The sequence below is a fragment of the Dermacentor silvarum genome, chromosome 6, assembly GCF_013339745.2.
Source record: "Dermacentor silvarum isolate Dsil-2018 chromosome 6, BIME_Dsil_1.4, whole genome shotgun sequence".
NCBI lineage: Eukaryota > Metazoa > Arthropoda > Arachnida > Ixodida > Ixodidae > Dermacentor > Dermacentor silvarum.
Genome location: NC_051159.1, coordinates 61,431,882 through 61,450,057, shown reverse-complemented (window position 1 = coordinate 61,450,057; position 18,176 = coordinate 61,431,882). Strand labels below are relative to the sequence as shown.

The window sequence follows — 18,176 nt, the reverse complement described above, 5'->3', positions numbered from 1 at the left end:
GAAAATCTGATCAGCGGCAAAACGCGTCGGCTTTTATACCTGAGTCATCGAAGGTTCCAGAATAATCCCTGGTACGCGCGTATCTTCCAGAAAGTTCTAGACAATTCGCGTCGCTCATACAATCAGATAACATAAGCGTCGGTGAAAACAGGCAACGGAAAGAAGCATTGATAACGTTCTAGAAACTTCCGATACAGGCGCGTCCTGCGCCGAGCGATAACGTTTAACATTTGTTAGCCGGTGGAAAGCGGTCATCGGCGAAAGATAAACATGTATACGTGTCAATACCCTCCCCTTAAAAAGCATCGTCCCGATGCTACAAACAAACGCGAAAGCGAAAACAAAACGACGCGTAATAAAGAAAGAAAATAACAAAGTAACAAAGTGCCTGTAAGCTCATCAGCGGGCGTAGAAAGGCTTAAGACGCACCACGTGGATGACTTCAGGTCGTGCCCGGCGCCGCTGTGATTGCGAAATGCCGTCTGGCACGACCTCATAGTCCAGTGCGCCAATACGTCGGATTATCTTATATGGTCCGAAATAGCGACGCAACAGTTTCTCGCTAAGTCCTCGTCGGCGTATCGGAGTCCAGACCCAAACACGGTCGCCGGGCTGGTACTCGACGTAGCGTCGTCGTAGATTGTAGTGTCGGCTGTCAGTCCTCTGCTGGTTCTTGATGCGCAGGCGGGCGAGCTGTCGACCTTCTTCGGCACGCTGCAAATAAGTGGCAACGTCGAGATTTTCTTCGTCAGCGACGTCTGGTAGCATGGCGTCAAGCGTCGTTGCCGGGTTCCTTCCGTAGACCAGGCTGAACGGCGCCATGTGCGTCGTTTCTTGCACGGCCGTGTTGTATGCGAAGGTCACGTACGGAAGGATGGCATCCCACGTCTTGTGTTCGACGTCGACGTACATTGCCAGCATGTCGGCGATGGTCTTATTTAGGCGCTCGGTGAGGCCATTCGTCTGCGGGTGGTAGGCGGTGGTGCGGCGATGGCTTGTCTGGCTGTACCGCAGGATGGCTTGAGTTAGTTCTGCCGTAAAGGCCGTGCCTCTGTCGGTGATGAGGACTTCTGGGGCACCGTGACGCAGGAGGATGTTCTCAACGAAGAATCGGGCTACCTCGGCGGCACTGCCTTTGGGCAAGGCTTTTGTTTCGGCGTAGCGGGTGAGGTAGTCCGTAGCGACGACGATCCATTTATTCCCGGACGTCGACGTCGGAAAAGGCCCCAGTAAGTCCATCCCGATCTGCTGGAACGGTCGGCGAGGTGGCTCGATTGGCTGTAGAAGCCCGGCTGGCCTTGTCGGCGGTGTTTTCCGTCGCTGACAGTCTCGGCATGTCCTTACGTAATGGGCGACGTCGGCAGAGAGGCGAGGCCAGTAGTATTTTTCTTGTATCCTCGCGAGCGTGCGGGAAAAACCGAGGTGTCCAGCCGTTGGGTCGTCATGGAGAGCTTGCAGAACCTCTGGACGCAATGCTGCGGGTACCACGAGGAGATAGTTGGCTCGGAGAGGCGAGAAGTTCTTCTTTAGGAGAATGTCGTTTTGCAAGAAAAACGACGCCAATCCTCGCCTGAACACCTTCGGCACAATGACGGTCTTGCCTTCCAGGTAGTCTACAAGGCTCTTTAGTTCCGGGTCGGCTCGCTGTTGTTCGGCGAATTCGTCGGCACTGATGGGTCCCAAGAAAGTGTCGTCATCCTGGTCGTCTTGTGGCGGCGGTTCGACGGGGGCGCGAGACAAGCAGTCGGCGTCAGAGTGCTTTCGCCCGGACTTGTAAACGACGGTGATGTCGAATTCTTGAAGTCTCAGACTCCATCGTGCGAGGCGACCTGAAGGATCCTTCAAGTTAGCTAGCCAACACAAGGCGTGGTGGTCGCTCACAACTTTGAAGGGCCTGCCATAGAGGTAGGGGCGAAACTTTGATGTAGCCCAGATGATGGCGAGGCACTCCTTTTCTGTTGTGGAATAATTTGATTCCGCCTTCGATAGCGACCGGCTAGCGTAACTTACAACCCTTTCTAGTCCGTCAGTCCTCTGCACAAGCACGGCGCCGAGTCCTACGCTGCTTGCGTCGGTGTGGACTTCGGTATCGGCGTTTTCGTCGAAATGCGCAAGGATGGGCGGCGATTGTAGGCGTCGCTTCAGTTCTTCAAATGCTTCGATTTGCGGCGTCTCCCACTTGAACTCGACGTCGGCCTTCGTGAGATACGTCAGTGGCTCTGCGATCCGTGAAAAATCCTTGACGAAGCGCCTGTAATAGGCGCACAGTCCAAGAAATCTACGCACTGCCTTCTTGTCAGCGGGCGGGGGAAAGTTGGAGATGGCTGCAGTTTTCTGAGGGTCGGGGAGCACTCCAGACTTGTTGATGACGTGGCCCAAGAACAGGAGCTCCTCATATGCGAAGCGGCACTTTTCTGGCTTTAACGTGAGTCCGGAGGTTTTGATTGCTTGAAGAACTGTTTCAAGGCGCCGCAGGTGTTCTTCGAAGCTTGAGGCAAACACAACGACGTCGTCCAAATAGACGAGGCAAGTCTGCCACTTCAAGCCTGCCAGTACTGTATCCATGACGCGTTGGAAAGTCGCAGGTGCCGAGCAAAGACCAAACGGCATGACCTTGAACTCGAACAGTCCATCTGGTGTTATAAACGCAGTCTTCTCCCGGTCCCTCTCGTCGACTTCGATTTGCCAGTAGCCGGTTTTGAGGTCCATCGACGAAAAATACTGTGCGTTGTAGAGTCGATCCAAGGCATCGTCAATCCGTGGGAGGGGGTATACGTCCTTCTTCGTGATCTTGTTGAGGCGACGATAATCGACGCAGAAACGTAGGGTTCCATCCTTCTTCTTCACTAACACGACGGGGGATGCCCACGGACTCTTGGACGGCTGGATGATGTCGTCGCGTAGCATTTCGTCGACTTGGTGCCTTATGGCTTCACGTTCGCGCGCCGAAACTCGGTACGGGCTCTGACGGAGTGGGCGGACATTTTCGTCGGTGATGATGCGGTGCTTGGCGACAGGGGTTTGTCGAACTTTTGACGACGACGAGAAGCAGTCCTTGTATTGCAGGAGCAGAGCTTTTAGTTGTTCTTTCTTATGCCTGGGAAGGTTTTGATTGACGTCGAAAGTTGGCTCAGGTATTATAGTCGTCGTTGCAGGTGCACTGGAATCGGTGACGGCGAAAGCACTGCTGGCTTCTACTATTTCGTCGATGTAGGCGACCGTGGTGCCTTTGTTAATGTGCTTGTATTCAGGGCTGAAGTTCGTGAGCATCACCCTTGCTTTCCCTGCACGTAGCTCAGCTATGCCTCTAGCGACGCAAATTTCACGGTCGAGCAGTAGGTGATGATCGCCCTCGATGATGCCCTCCATGTCTGCAGGCACTTCGGTACCGACGGAAATCATTACGCTGGAGCGAGGCGGAACGGTGACTTGTTCTTCAAGCACATTCAAGGCATGGTAACTTATGCTTGTATCCGGTGGTAGCGCGTTGTGCGTTGAAAGCGTTATTGACTTGGATCTTAAGTCGATGACTGCACCGTATTGGTTTAGAAAGTCCATGCCTAGGATGACATCCCTGGAGCAGTGCTGCAGGATTACGAAGGTCGCCGGGTAAGTGCGGTTGTTTAAAGTGACTCGCGCTGTGCAGATTCCAGTCGGCGTTATTAGGTGGCCTCCAGCTGTCCGGATATCGGGTCCTTGCCAGGCTGTTTTCACCTTCTTCAACTTGGCGGCGAACGGGCCACTGAAGACGGAATAGTCGGCTCCAGTGTCGACGAGAGCGGTGACGTTATGGCCATCGATGAGCACGTCTAAATCGGTAGACCGGCGTCTGGCGTTGCGGTTAATTCGTGGCGTCGGATCACGGCTGCGTCGGCTTGCTCTGCTGCTGCTACGTCGCGTCGGAAGGTCTTCTTTCGGCGGCGAAGTGCTGTCAAGGCTGTTGCTAGGCGGCGTGCTGAGATCTCGTCGTGATGAATAGCGAATCGTCGTCGTCGGCGGCGTCGGAGGATCTTCGGCATTGCGTCGTACAGCAACCGCACCTCCATCGGTTGCTGCCTTTAGTTTCCCGGGTAAGGGCTGGGAGATCGGCCCCGGGTGGGACCGTTGTACTGACGGCGATGCGGCGAGGTGTAGCGGCCTGGTGACGGCGAGCGTGAGGATGGTCGTGGTTGCCACTGGGCTCCGGCGAGGTAGTCGGCGATGTCGCGTGGTCGTTCACCTCGATCGGGACGCGGCGCGTTGACGGGGAACCCTCGTAGGCCCATTTCGCGGTATGGGCATCGGCGGTAGACATGGCCGGCTTCCCCGCAGTGATAGCAGAGCGGGCGGTGGTCGGGGGCGCGCCAAATGTCCGTCTTCCTCTGGTAGCTGCGCTGGGCGACGGGCGGGCGTGCTGGCGGCGGCGGCAGTGGACGACGGAACTGCGGCGTTACGGGGCCCTGGCGCGAGCGCGGAGGGGGGCCTTGACGACGGGCGACGGCGGCGTAGGTCAGCGCTTCCGGCTGGGGTTGCGGCAATTGTGGCTGCACATCGGGAACTCCAAGTGAGCGCTGAACTTCGTCTTTGACGACGTCGGCGATAGATCCTACGTGAGGCTGCGACCGGGGAAAGAGCTTATGCAGCTCCTCGCGAACGACCGCTCTGATGGTCTCGCGCAGGTCGTCGGCGCCTAGCGCTTGAGCGTCGGCGTAGTTGGTCAGGGCACGGCGGTTGTATTGCCTGACACGCATTTCAAGCGTCTTCTCGATCGTTGTAGCCTCGGAAAGAAATTCGGCGACAGTCTTGGGCGGGTTGCGCATCAATCCGGCGAATAGTTGGTCTTTGACACCCCGCATCAAGAACCGAACTTTCTTTTCTTCAGACATGTCGGGGTCGGCGTGGCGGAAGAGGCGAGTCATCTCCTCCGTGAAGATCGCGATGTTCTCGTTCGGCAATTGCACTCTGGTTTCTAAGAGAACCTCTGCCCTCTCCTTTCGTACGACACTCGTGAAGGTCCTCACGAAGTTTTCACGAAAGAGGTCCCACGTAGCTAGGGTGGTCTCTCTGTTCTCAAACCAGGTCCGAGCAGCGTCATCCAACGAAAAATAAACATGGCGTAGCTTGTCGTCGTCGCTCCATTTGTTGAAAGTCGCGGTCCGCTCGTATGTCTCCAGCCAGGTTTCAGGGTCTTCAGCCGATAATCCACGGAAGGTCGGGGGCTCCCGAGGTTGTTGCAGCAGGATGGGGGACGCTGGGGCTGCCATTGAGGTCGTTGACCTGGCCTTGATCGCTGTGGTCTTCTCGGGAAGAAGTCCGTACTCCGGCAGAAGTCCTTGCTGCCTACGGCTAGCTCGCTGGTCCTTGGTGACGTTGGCGTTGTCCTCCGGTTTCGGGCTTGGATCGCGGCTTTGCGGGGGCGTTCGCTGCATGAACGCACTAGCACCTCCACCAGATGTCACGTAGTAGTGACGCTGAAGAAAACAGTCGTAAAACTGTGTACGACGAAACTGGTTGTTTATTGGGCGAACCTGTGCCCACAAAAGCAAGGTACACTCAAAGCACAACGATAGCGGCGAACACAATCGGCGATCGTCGAAAATCTGATCAGCGGCAAAACGCGTCGGCTTTTATACCTGAGTCATCGAAGGTTCCAGAATAATCCCTGGTACGCGCGTATCTTCCAGAAAGTTCTAGACAATTCGCGTCGCTCATACAATCAGATAACATAAGCGTCGGTGAAAACAGGCAACGGAAAGAAGCATTGATAACGTTCTAGAAACTTCCGATACAGGCGCGTCCTGCGCCGAGCGATAACGTTTAACATTTGTTAGCCGGTGGAAAGCGGTCATCGGCGAAAGATAAACATGTATACGTGTCAATATATACATGTATACGTATACATGTTTTTCTTTCACCGGTGGCCGCTTTCCACCGGCTAACAAATGTTAAACGTTATCGCTCGGCGCAGGACGCGCCTGTATCGGAAGTTTCTAGAACGTTATCGATGCTTCTTTGACGCCCCGCATCAAGAACCGAACTTTCTTTTCCTCAGACATATCGGGGTCGGCGTGGCGGAAGAGGCGAGTCATCTCCTCCGTGAAGATCGCGATGTTCTCGTTCGGCAGTTGCACTCTGGTTTCTGATAAAACTTCGGCCCTTTCCTTTCGCAGGACATTCGTGAAGGTCCTCACGAAGTTCTCACGAAATAGGTCCCACGTCCCCAGGGTGGTCTCTCTGTTCTCAAACCAGGTCCGAGCAGCGTCATCCAATGAAAAATAAACATGGCGCAGCTTGTCGTCGTCGCTTCATTTGTTGAACGTCGCGGTTCTCTCATATGTCTCGAGCCAGGTTTCAGGGTCTTCACATGGCGATCCGCGGAAAATCGGCGGCTCCCTGGGTTGTTGAATCACGATTGCAGATGTTGGCGCAGGGGCTTTCATGGTAGCTGCTGCCGAGGTGGTGAGTTTTGTCCTCTTGGTCACTGTGGTCTTCTCGGGAAGAAGTCCGTACTCCGGCAGAAGTCCTTGTTGCCTACGGCTAGCTCGCTGGTCCTTGGCGACGTTGGCGCTGTCCTCCGGTTTCGGGCTTGGATCGCGGCTTTGCGGGGGCGTTCGCTGCATGAACGTACCCTGCACCTCCACCAGATGTCACGTAGTAGTGACGCTGAAGTAAACAGTAGTAAAACTGTGTATGACGAAACTGGTTGTTTATTGGGCGAACCTGTGCCCACAAAAGCAAGCTACACTCAAAGCACAACGATAGCGGCGAACAAAGTCGGCGGTCGTCGAAAATCTGATCAGCGGCGAGACGCGTCGGCTTTTATACCTGAGTCATCGAAGGTTCCAGATTAATCCCTGATGCCCGCGTGTCTTCCAGAAAGTTCTAGACAATTCGCGTCGGTCACACGATCAGATAACATAAGCGTCGGTGAAAACAGGCAACGAAAAGAAGCATCGATAACGTTCTAGAAATTTCCGATACAGGCACGTCCTGCGCCGAGCGATAACATTTAACATTTGTTAGTTGGTGGAAAGCGGCCACCGGTGAAAGATAAACATGTATACATGTCAATATGCATGACAAGTTGTTTCCACCATCCCTGCCCGTTCCAGATTGTTTTGTTTGTGATTTTAAGTGTTTATTAGCACTCAAGTCTATTTATATCTCAGGTAATCATTCAGTATTATGTCTTTTCTTAAGCAGATGTAACGACGTAGTGCGTCCTCGTTTTACGAGGCAGCAAAAGCTGTGCTTGCATCACAAACCCTAGCTGGCATGGTATAGGTATAACGGAGTGCCATCGTTCAGAATGGATCAGTCTCCGTCAAAATTACAGGCATTTATATCGTAATTTTAGATGTTCCGAGACGAAATAATTTTGAGCGAATGCATCTGTCTAGTAAGTCCACCTGATAGTGTTATTTGTCACCAATCGACGTCATTAAATGTGGTCTACTGCCGAAAGCTAGATGTCTACAACCGCCCTTTTCATCCCAGAATATCGTTTCACTCGACAGTGATTACAACACTGACGTTCTGGACCGCGAGAACATTCATTATAATGCATATGGTCTGTATTCGGATGGTAGTAGCCTCCCCTTCTGACACTTGGAGGCTATTGACCCTTTTCGCGGCGATCCCGTGGGCGCTGCCATGTTTGATCACGTGGTGACGCGTCCATTGCTTGCCTCAACTGCCTCTGTTGCCTCCTTGTTTACAACGGAAGTTTATGAGGCCGGCGCGGCTTAGAAAGCCTCTGTTTTGGGAGATATCGTAGACGGTAGCTGGGTGGACGACACGACGCTTTGATCACAGCTTCAGAAAACATGTAAAAGCGCATTCGAAACTCATTATGCTTTGTCGTAACGGCGCGAGCAGCGTATAAGGTGCTTGTTCTAAAAGCGGGGATAAATATGTATTCTAATCTATCCAAACATTCGGCTCATGAATTGAATCAGGTTTAGTTTGTTGTGCTCTTTGTTCTTTATTTGGCAAATATTTTGAAGCAGCGGCTTGTCAGTGTCTGACCCGGTGAAGTTCCTCGGTGCAGCCACTACCTGATTATTTTCTGCCTAATCGCTCGCGGGTGTGCTCCGTTCCGATAGATTTGTCCTTGCTGCGCGCAAGGTTTGGAGCTTAGCTGTTTTGTACATTGCAATACCTGGTAGCAAATATATATTGCCGCTAGTAACTCGCTTATACTCTTGTGAACCGTCACGAAACATTTAGCTTCGACCATTCGTGCGCCATCGGTGTAGTCCGTCATTTATTGTGCTTATATAGTGCGCATATATTCAAGTGTGCACCAATTCCCTTATTCTTGATACATCGGCGATAGAGTGGGCGTAAGTTTTCTTGCCATTTAGGATAGATGCGTATAAACAACGTACGCGAAGCTTATATGACAGGAAGCGGCGCTACTCCCTTTGTCATTGTTTAACGAGTGGTACTCACTCTTCCCGACGTTGTGGGGATGAAGCCCTTTCTTTGAAGTTTAGCGATACAATGCTGGCGGATGAGCAAATTTCTGTATCCTCGAGGAAAGCCGTACATCTCGAAGTGCCGGTAACACGTTCGGACAGTTGCAGCAGCGTTCCACGAACTTGGCCATACAGATTCATTCCATTCCTTAACATGCCAGTCACTATTTTTGCAGCCAACTACTGCACACGTCTTCAATCCACGTGATTCAATCTAGCATGATTAGAGCACAGTGCGTTAGCGAAAGCTCAGTTGCATTTCCGACATCTGAGCGCAAAGAAGCAATGTAAAAGCGGTAATGGTTTCGTTTTCGTGCGCGCTCGCTGAGGAGACTTATGGCGCGCCGCCGTAAGCGCCATCTCGTTTCTCTAAAACAAACTGCTCCGCGAAAAGGGTCAATAAAGGGATCTTGGAGGGAATATAGAGTGGAAACTGGCGGTGGGAAAGAAAGTGACCAGAGTGGGTGTTACCTTCCACACTGTCAGTTGCTATCGCGTTGTTTGTTCCGTGTATTTAGCTTTTGCTTGGTACCATGTTCTGTTGTTAACGTTAGGCAATATTTTAAAGCAGTGTGTTATACAATTGTTACAAGCTGCAAGTCATGTAAAGGTGGTGAACTTGAGCAAGATGGAAATTTTTAGATGTAAATTATATAGGTATAAATAGAACTATATGTAAGGCGCGTGTCTTTCGACACGTATTTACTTTTATTAAGAAAGGTGCGTACTAGACATAGCAACAATGAAGGCTTTTGGTACTTTACTTAGTCAATTGCATGTCATTCTCTTTTAGTTGCGTATGTAGGCCCTGATTGCTGGGATTATTGGAGCAATAAATTTTCATCTTGTTTATTTGCATGCGCGGAACGTATATGGGTTTCAGTGTTCCGAATAAAGAGAAAAGCCTAGTGCCTGTAGCAATATTTGTTTGCTGATGCTAAATTGGAATCAGCAAAGGAATGTTTCAGCCTCCCAGAGGGGTGTAGGTGCCAATATAGACCCCCGCCTTTCACATTCCCAATTATTTGCCAGTACATAAATTAAATTTTGCTATTGACATACTGGAATAGACAAATGCCTGTTTAGAAGGGCACGACACTTTGACGGAAAGCACCCTTCAACACTAGAATGCAAGACGTACACATATGACGTCAGAGTGGTGAGGCGGGCTAGTTGGTTGCTAGATCTAGCATTCATGTTTGCAGCGCCGATTTGAAAAGACACATAAAGAAACAAGTAGACTGGCCGAGCGATGGTCCAGTCCAGCGCTCGTCCAGACTACTTGTTGCCTTTGTGTGAGTTTTTTTCAAATTCGCACTGCAAACATGAATGCGAGAAACATGTGTGTTCTCATAGGATCACACGAGATTATTGGATAAGTGTCACATGTGTCATATGATATTTTATGACAGGGTATGAAGTAAGAAAAAAATTAACAGCGCCAATACTTCAACATATATAGCTAGTCAAGCCACAAGCTTATATCGCGGGAAACTTGAAAACAAGATATGTGCCCTATTACGCGTTAAAAATGTGTGTCGTCCTCATTGAAAGACACCCAATACACGGAATGATATTACGGGGACTCTGTTTGGAAACGTTTATTTATTCTCGGGTAGCGGGTCGCTCATTAGGAATGACTGTTCTTGCTTTCTGTGTTCGATTTCAAGCCAATACCTTGGTGCTGATCAAGTCAGCGTAATTCGAACAATAGCCGTTTTCTTTCATATTTTGATAATATTCCACTGAGGCAAATTTTAAAGAAGTTGCCCAGGGTGGGTGGAAGTGCTTCCACCCACTTTGAATTAGTGTAACCACAGTGGGACCACAGTGTACTCAATCTTTCACTAAGCAGCTAGCACAGGGACATCTTCAAAGCATGTCCCTTTGTGAAGCATGAACTGGGGCGGGTACATCAATGTGGTGTCGTCAGCTATCATTGTTTTTAACCGTGTATGCTGACACATGAGGCCTGTTGTCTCGAAAAGAGTTTTATTGCGATAGCAATTATATGGACACTCAAAAGCAGATTTCTGCCGTCGGCGTCGCCGTCGGCGTCGCCGTCGCCGTGAGGTTCCGTATGACGTCATTTGGAGAAGAAATCGTCGCCGCGCGCCGAACGCTGTATGTGCGAGTGAAAGGGCGCGAGGGGCGCGTCTTTCACGGGGAGTGAACGCACGGCGGAGAACAAACGCGCGTTCTGCGCCGTGCTCGCTTAAGGGCTGCAGAAGTAGGCGTCTCTGTTCTCCTTCACAATCACCATGTATGTAGAGCAAACGCGCCTTCTTCCAACGAGCGAGAGGCCGTGGGGGAGGGGGAGGGAAGGGAGGCGACGTTTAGCTGCGGCACGCAGTGCCTATTTATATCAGAGGCTCCGGCAACAGTCACCAACGCCGCACGCATTTTGAGCGAACGCGGGCAAAACGCCGATGGCGTCGACAACAGTTCTGCGTGTTGTTCCTACCAAAGCCGCTCACCTTACTTCGTATGACATTGCTGTGTTGCTATCGCATTCATTGCTTCGCCCATAGGGCGAAACTGTGACATTTTTTAACACGAAAGTGTTTTATGCCGGGGTCCACCAAGACTTCACTGACGTATTTCCGTCACGGAAATACGTCAGCTTACAATGTACACGAACATAATACAAAGAAAGAAACCAGAAGAAAAAGTTCCACAAACATGCAAAATCTGGGACTCGAACCCACGACCTCTTGGTCCGCGACGATAGATGGCCGAGCGTTTAACCCATTGCGCCACAAACGCATTTGCGGAGAGCTGCACAGACGCGCCTTATATATCTAACACTCCTCCGTGTACCCGCGCTCTTGCTCGGGGCGGTGCCGCCGCCTACGAGCAGAAAAGAGAAGTACTGCATTATGACACTAACGCGCACCGACAGTGAACGCTTCGGTGGTCTCAGCGCTACGACGCCTCGATGCCAGCATTCGAAGGGACGCTGGCATCAAGAAGCACTACCAACGCCAGGTGGCGTTCACCGTACTCAGCACAGCGGAGCGTGGCCTCCGCAATTAGCTCTGAAAATGTTTCTGAAGTTGATCGCGGAGGCTGCAATTACGACGCGCTGTACGCGCTGATTTGACTCGGTGACGATTCAGTTACGTGCTTTGTCTTGCGCGTTGTATTAGTGTGTCAGTTACGTGCTTCGTCTTTCGCGTTGTGCTAGCGTGTGCAGCGTAGTGCAGCTTCCATATGCACGACGGTTGCTCATGGTCATCGACGTTGGTAGTCGTGATGGAGGAGACGTGCCACCAGGCGTCAGCGTGGGTGCATCAACGCCTAAGGGCGCTTTAGCCACAAAACACCAATAGACATTATATATCAATGTGCAATAAACATTACACTACTTCTGTGAAGACACGTTTCACTTTCGTGTTCTATACAGATTCCTATATAAGAGGGATCAACCACATTTTTTTCTTGTATGCGTAATTTAGGCGCTGTTGGTGCCTTTAAGAACTCTCATCCACTCATTCTCATCTAGAAATAAATGTACTAAACGTACAAGGACAAGACGACCTAATGCAAAAAGCGAGAGAGAACGACAAAACACCGTGGTATTTAGAATGTCACATATTAATTAGCCAGTCGGAAATAGCCATTTATTTGGCTCTACAAATATTGAGTATTTAAATGATACATTGCCTAACATTTTCATCAGTGTACGCCTAAGATTAGATCAGCGCGCAGCTTGTCAAAAAATTTTTGCTATTGGAAGAAACAAAGTTGTTCTAAAGAATGCATAGGAGACCTCACCCTATGAATAAAATGATCGGAAGAATTTTATGGCGCTATAAACATTGCAAAGCATGTTTGTTATCATTACCGCAATTTTGCATTGACCTTTTAGAAATAGGGACGCGGAAATGTTCTGTAACTTCATAAATTGGAATAGTGTTTTTTTTTTTTTTTTCTTTTTTTAACATTTAATGCTTTTGTTTCCTCAGCAATGCATCCAGGCATACATATGCGGGCCTGCAATCACCATGGGAACAAAGATCCGTCACCGATTTCTCATTTTCTTTTTTAGGCACAGCTTATTATCAAAAATAAACAAGCGCTTTATAGTACTAGCCTTCGATGGAAAGCATTTATTATTGCGATAGCAATTATATGGACACTCAAAAGCAGATTTCTGCCGTCGGCGTCGCCGTCGCCGTTGCCGTCGCCGTCGCCGTCGCCGTCGCCGTGAGGTTCCGTATGACGTCAATCGAGATGAAATCGTCGCCGCGCGCCGCGGTAAGTGGTTCTTGAGGGAAAGGGAAAGGTTGGCGCTATCTTCTGCAGCCCTTGAGGGAGCACGGCTCAGCGCCAAGCCGAACGCTGTATGTGCGAGTGAAAGGGCGCGAGGGACGCGCTCTTTCACGGCGAGTGAACGCACGGCGGAGAACAAACGCGCGTTCTGCGCCGTGCTTCCTTAAGGGCTGCAGAAGTAGGCGTCTCTTTCCTCCTTTACAATCATCATATATGTAGAGCAAACGCGCCTTCTTTCGACGCGCGAGAGGCCGTGGGGGAGGGGGGAGGGGGGGAGGGGGGGAGGGGGAGGGAAGGGAGACGACGTTTAGCTGCGGCACCAAATGCATATTTATATCAGAGGCTCCGGCAACAGTCACCAACGCCGCAGGCATTTTGAGCGAACGCGGGAAAAACGCCGACGGCGTCGACAACAGTTCTGCGCGTTGCCGGTGCTGCTGCATGTCCAAATTTATACAGCTGATGAAGCTAATATCATTACTCCGTATAGCTCTCTACAAATTTGCTATCGCAATTGATGCTTCGCCTTTCAGGTGAAACTGCGACAACTTTTTTTTGTTCATAAACAAATGACAATGAGTGCGTCGAGCACATTCAATTTACGAAGGTCACGTTACTTGTTATTTTGCCTCAAGGCATCAGATATACCTGTATGAGACTGTTAGTTTTAAAATGCAAATAACGTAAAGTATTGCGTCCCTGACAGGTGTCATAGGTTATTCATATCACAGTTGGTTTTCTTTTCGCCCGGCACTTCCGTGTTGCTTCCAACAGACATAATTTCCGCTTATCAAAACTCTGCGTCCCCTCAATAAAGAAGGCAAAGGTTTTTAGTGAACTTCGGAGGATCACAAAAGTGGAAAAAAACGTTTCCGACGTGTTTTATTAACATGGCAGCAGAAATAAGACTTAACAGTTGAACCACTCACATAGTAGTAGTAGTAGTAGTAGTAGTAGTAGTAGTAGTAGTAGTAGTAGTAGAAGTAGTAGTAGTAGTAACAACTTTATTTATCCTTTTTACAAGGAAAGCGGCAGCGAGGTAGAGGGCGGAAGGGGTCTACTCGAGGTAGTCCTCCGCTACCCTCTCAGCCCACCCCAGGATGGCCTCCTGAACGTCGGGCCTGGAGCTGCGCAAGGCAGCCCCCCACTGCTCCTCACTAGTAATTAAATTATTAAGAGTAATGAGTGTTGAGGGCATCCCCACATTACGTGGTCGAGATTGGCCTTGGCCACTGAGCAGAAGCGGCAGGCCGGGGAAGAGTAGAGGGAAGGGTAGAGGGAAGGGTGAATGACGTGTAGAAAGTGACGGGAGGGAAATGTGCGAGTCTGTAGCTGCCGCCACAGGATCTCGCGTTTACGTGGAGAATTACGTGCCAAGGGAGGAAATGTCAGACGATCGAGTGTATAATGTGCACAGATGCCGTGGAATGTGAGAAGGCGATCTCGCGCGGAAAACGGCCTCTCGAAAGCAACGATTTGCGACTCGCCTAATGCCCGCGCCCAGTCCGTTAATCCTCGGGCGCTGGCGTCAGCCACCTCGTTGCCGGCGAGACCCGCGTGTGCTGGGGTCCAGATCAGGCCTACGTCTTGTGTGGGAGGGCGAGAAAGGGTTAGGGAAAGGGTTTGTCTTGACACCCCGCCCGCTCCGAAATTGCTGATGGCTGTTTTTGAATCGCTGACAATCACGGAGGAATTTGGAATAGCGAAAGCCAGGGCTATGGCCGCCTCGTCCGCCTCCTCCGGAGAAGAAGCATAGACAGAGGCGGCCGTAGCTAACTGGCCGTGCGAATTTATTACTGAGAGGGCATATTTGGGGCCAGTGCTATATTCGGCGGCGTCTACATAGAGCACGTCGGTTGAATTGGAGAATTTTCTGTGTAGGGCCTTGGCCCTCTGCCTCCTGCGTGGGATGTGATGTATAGAGTGCATGTTTTTAGGGAGTGGTGGAATGTGTGAATTCGCGTGTATGTGGTGTGGAATGGTGTGTTTGGGCTGAGTGAGAGATGGTGGAGAAATGCCTAAGGAGTTGAGAATGTGTCGTCCGGTTTTCGATTTGGAAAGGCGGGTTTGTTGGGAGGTGAGATGGGCTTCCACGAGCTCGTCGAGTGTGTTGAAGGTACCGGTCTGCATGAGCCGTTCTGTGGACGTGCGTATTGGGAGGCCTAGGGCGAATTTATAGATTTTGCGAAGGAGGGTGTTGACCTTGTCAGTCTCCTTTCTGAGAAGGTGTAAGTATGGGAGTGTGTAAGTTACCTTTGTGATGACAAAGGCGTGTATTAGTCGGAGAAGATCATTTTCCCGCAGACCACCGTGTCGGTTGGACACGCGGCCAAACAGTCTGAGAGTGTTGTCGACGGTGGATTGGAGTGTCTGGAGGGTATGCGTGTTGTGTCGATTGCTCTGAATATGCAGACGGAGACATAGCTTTGCTTAAAAAGGCACATATAAAAATATTTATTATTTAACAGCTATGTCTGTTTGCTTCTGACCGCTTCAAGACAATAATGTGCGATAATAACCGTACCATACCCTCCTGGGACCCAAACACAATCGTTCTTCAATGTGGTTTCCATTGTTTACTATTATGTGGCGAACTTGAAAAACAATTTTTAGAATTTATAGAAGCCACGATTAAATGCCAAAAGCTGTGTCTCCATGTTTACTAAGGTAAAAACTGCATTTCAATGCTAATACGCAGAGATGAAGATGGAACTACGTGTAGTACATTGGGAGGTTGCTGCCGCATCCGGTATTTTCACACAGTCTCAATGAGTTTGAAACATACCTCAAGGTTGCTTCCGGCCGTCTAGGACGACACGGAGGTCTAGATCAGTTTAGTGTCAAATTTCTCGAAAGCGGATGACAAGAATATGAGTTAACCACATTTTTACAGTCACACATGCAGCTGTCTTCGTACTCAGAATTAATATTTTGCGTAATCACTTACGAGTGAATTTCAGAAAAAAAAAAGTTGAGGGCAATGTGCACTGTATTGTGCAAGGGGTCTTAGGAGGATATGACGCTTTCATAACTGCCGTATCAGGCCAGCAACATAATATCTTATTCAAGGGTTAACCGAGGGTTTCATTAAAATGTACAATAATGGGTAAGCTGGGAACTGCATTACCAAGTCATTGTTGGAATAACGTTTAATATTACATCGTGTGTGATTATCCGTGATTGATGAAAACCTCCATGGGTGTCGACAAGCAGCATGAATCATATGCAACCTGAAAAAGCATCTGTCAGTGCAGCCTGTAGCGGCTTAGGAATCGAGGTAAGCGTCTTAATCCTGGCCAAGAACACAAATTCTGCTGTCATCTGAAACAAGTGAAATATGAGCGATATGCTCGTACTGAAAAACAGTGGTTGTCGATGCTCTTTCTCGAAAGTCTCCATTGAGTGTACATGTGTTGTTTCAGTATAAGTACTGATATTATCTACACCACCTAGGCTTATACTGTTGCTTAGAACACTAACATTTATTTTCGTAACAAGATGACATGAGCTAGTATTACCCATTCTATACATGTGACCGGCGGAGACAGAGAAAGTTTAATGATATCAGGAGAGGTTAGCCTAGCGACAGGCTTCTCAGGGTAATATGAGGGATGAAAAACAGCAAGTGAGATAAAAACAACAAAGCACGCACACGCTAACACAGCACGCACACAAATTGCACTAACACAAAAGTTATTTGGAGATTCTCGTTGAGGCTTGTATCACGCAAGAATACTATAGGTGATTTAGTGGAACTCGGTTGAAACTCAGGACATTCCCAAACGAGAACAGGGAACTATCATGTGTAGTAATACTCACAAACGATTTTGTATGCTTGAGCGATTCAGATGTATGGCCTAGCATGGCATGCACTGAGTGGCGTGAGTGTAGCGCGGTTAAAAAGCTAGTTTTTCACTAGTACAATCTAAGTACGCTCAGGTAAAACAACATGGCCTTGGTTTCTGCTGGAAAAATGTAGGTAACAAATTGCGTAAAGAAACAAAATGCATATTTCTCTTATTTTAAACATTTAAAATATCTGCTGTCCAGCAATCTTCCAGCCTGATCGAGGGCTCGTCATAATAATTAGGAATGTAAAGTACGGAAACCATCTCCCAGGCGATTTGACATTTTCGTGCAAAACCATGATTGACAGGCATTCTCAACGACACTGCTTGTGTCGCTGAGAATAAGATGCCTTGTTACTGATGCGCTGTGAATGACCATGTTAACGGTGAGTCGAATTATATGAAAACTCATGAATTATAAGACAGCGCACACAGTCTTTTTTTTTCCTTTTTATGGAATGAAGTCCTTCCTCAGCATCTTCCACGCATCATGACATAGCAACTTACGTTCAACTGAACGAAAAGGTACGGTGAAACCGAAAATAGTAGCACTCACCCACAAGACGCCAGTACATCCATGAACTTCCAACCAACGGCAGTGAGGGAACCCTCGGAACTTCGCTGAAAGGCTTAGGCTTGACACTTGTCGGTTTCACATCTTCCACGGAAGCGAACGACGGATTGCGAGTACGGCCTCGCGAGTGCAGCCGCACAGCGCCCCGCACCTAACGATGGACTTAGGAGCTTCATTCCTAGTTTAGAGCGGCACCCTCTTAAAATTTTGACGGCTCACGGCGAGTCTCGAGCCTACGGCAGAGAGATCCTGCCGGCACCAAGTCATTCACACGACGGACTCGCTTCTGCTATCAGGCGGAAGATGTCCTCGCGTGGCCCGCACTTATCAGGGAGGTTACCTCCGGTCCATAGTCAGCCTTATCAGCTCGAGGGCTTCGTCTCCTATTCACTGCTCTTGTTTGCGATGCCGATACCGCTTGCAAGGTTGTCGTCAATGGCTCATAGCTGTTGTAATGCTCGGAAGTGATGGGAGCATAGCATGATGCTATAGCCACTTACAGGAACGAGAAACATACTGAGAAAAGTGCGAGCGGCGTAGGCAGATTGAAACGTAGAGCACGTGATGCCCGGCTCTTACTAATTCCGTAAAGGCTGCAGCTGTTGCTTTTTTTTTTTTTTCCTGTCAGGAGCCCACCTGTACGTTTCTGTTCTGCAGTCATTTCACAGTGGGGCGTTCCAAAGTTTCCCAACAAACTCGACAAGCTTAAACGTTCCTCTCTTGCAAGTGATCTGTCCTTATGAAATGTAATTCTGAACCGGAAAATTACTGCATTTTTGTATGCGCTCTAGCCTGCTCACATTTTTGTCTACTTTTTTATAGAGCATCAGCATTCCGGAAGGCCATACGGACTTGAAACTGGCAGAGAAGCAGCGCGTTTTCCTACTACCGCGAATATCTCATCGCAGATGCAAGTAAACGCGGATATATTCTATTCATTCTGCTCTGTTCTATTGCTTTCTTATTATCCTCCACTCACAGCCTGCCAATCCAAGTGATAACGTAAGCGGAGCACCGCTC

The 18,176-nt window shown here is 49.5% G+C and overlaps 1 protein-coding gene across 1 annotated transcript in view; it reads right to left on the bottom strand.

Moving 5' to 3' along the window:
• LOC119456689 (probable cytochrome P450 301a1, mitochondrial) overlaps positions 1 to 17,444 on the bottom strand; it is an 80,707-nt gene extending 63,263 nt beyond the window's left edge. Inside the window, exon 1 of the mRNA XM_049668848.1 lies at positions 17,139 to 17,444. Coding sequence (XP_049524805.1) covers positions 17,139 to 17,157 — 19 coding nt within the window. The 5' untranslated portion in view covers positions 17,158 to 17,444. The remainder of the gene's footprint in view (positions 1 to 17,138) is intronic.
• Between the last annotated feature and the right edge of the window lie 732 nt (positions 17,445 to 18,176).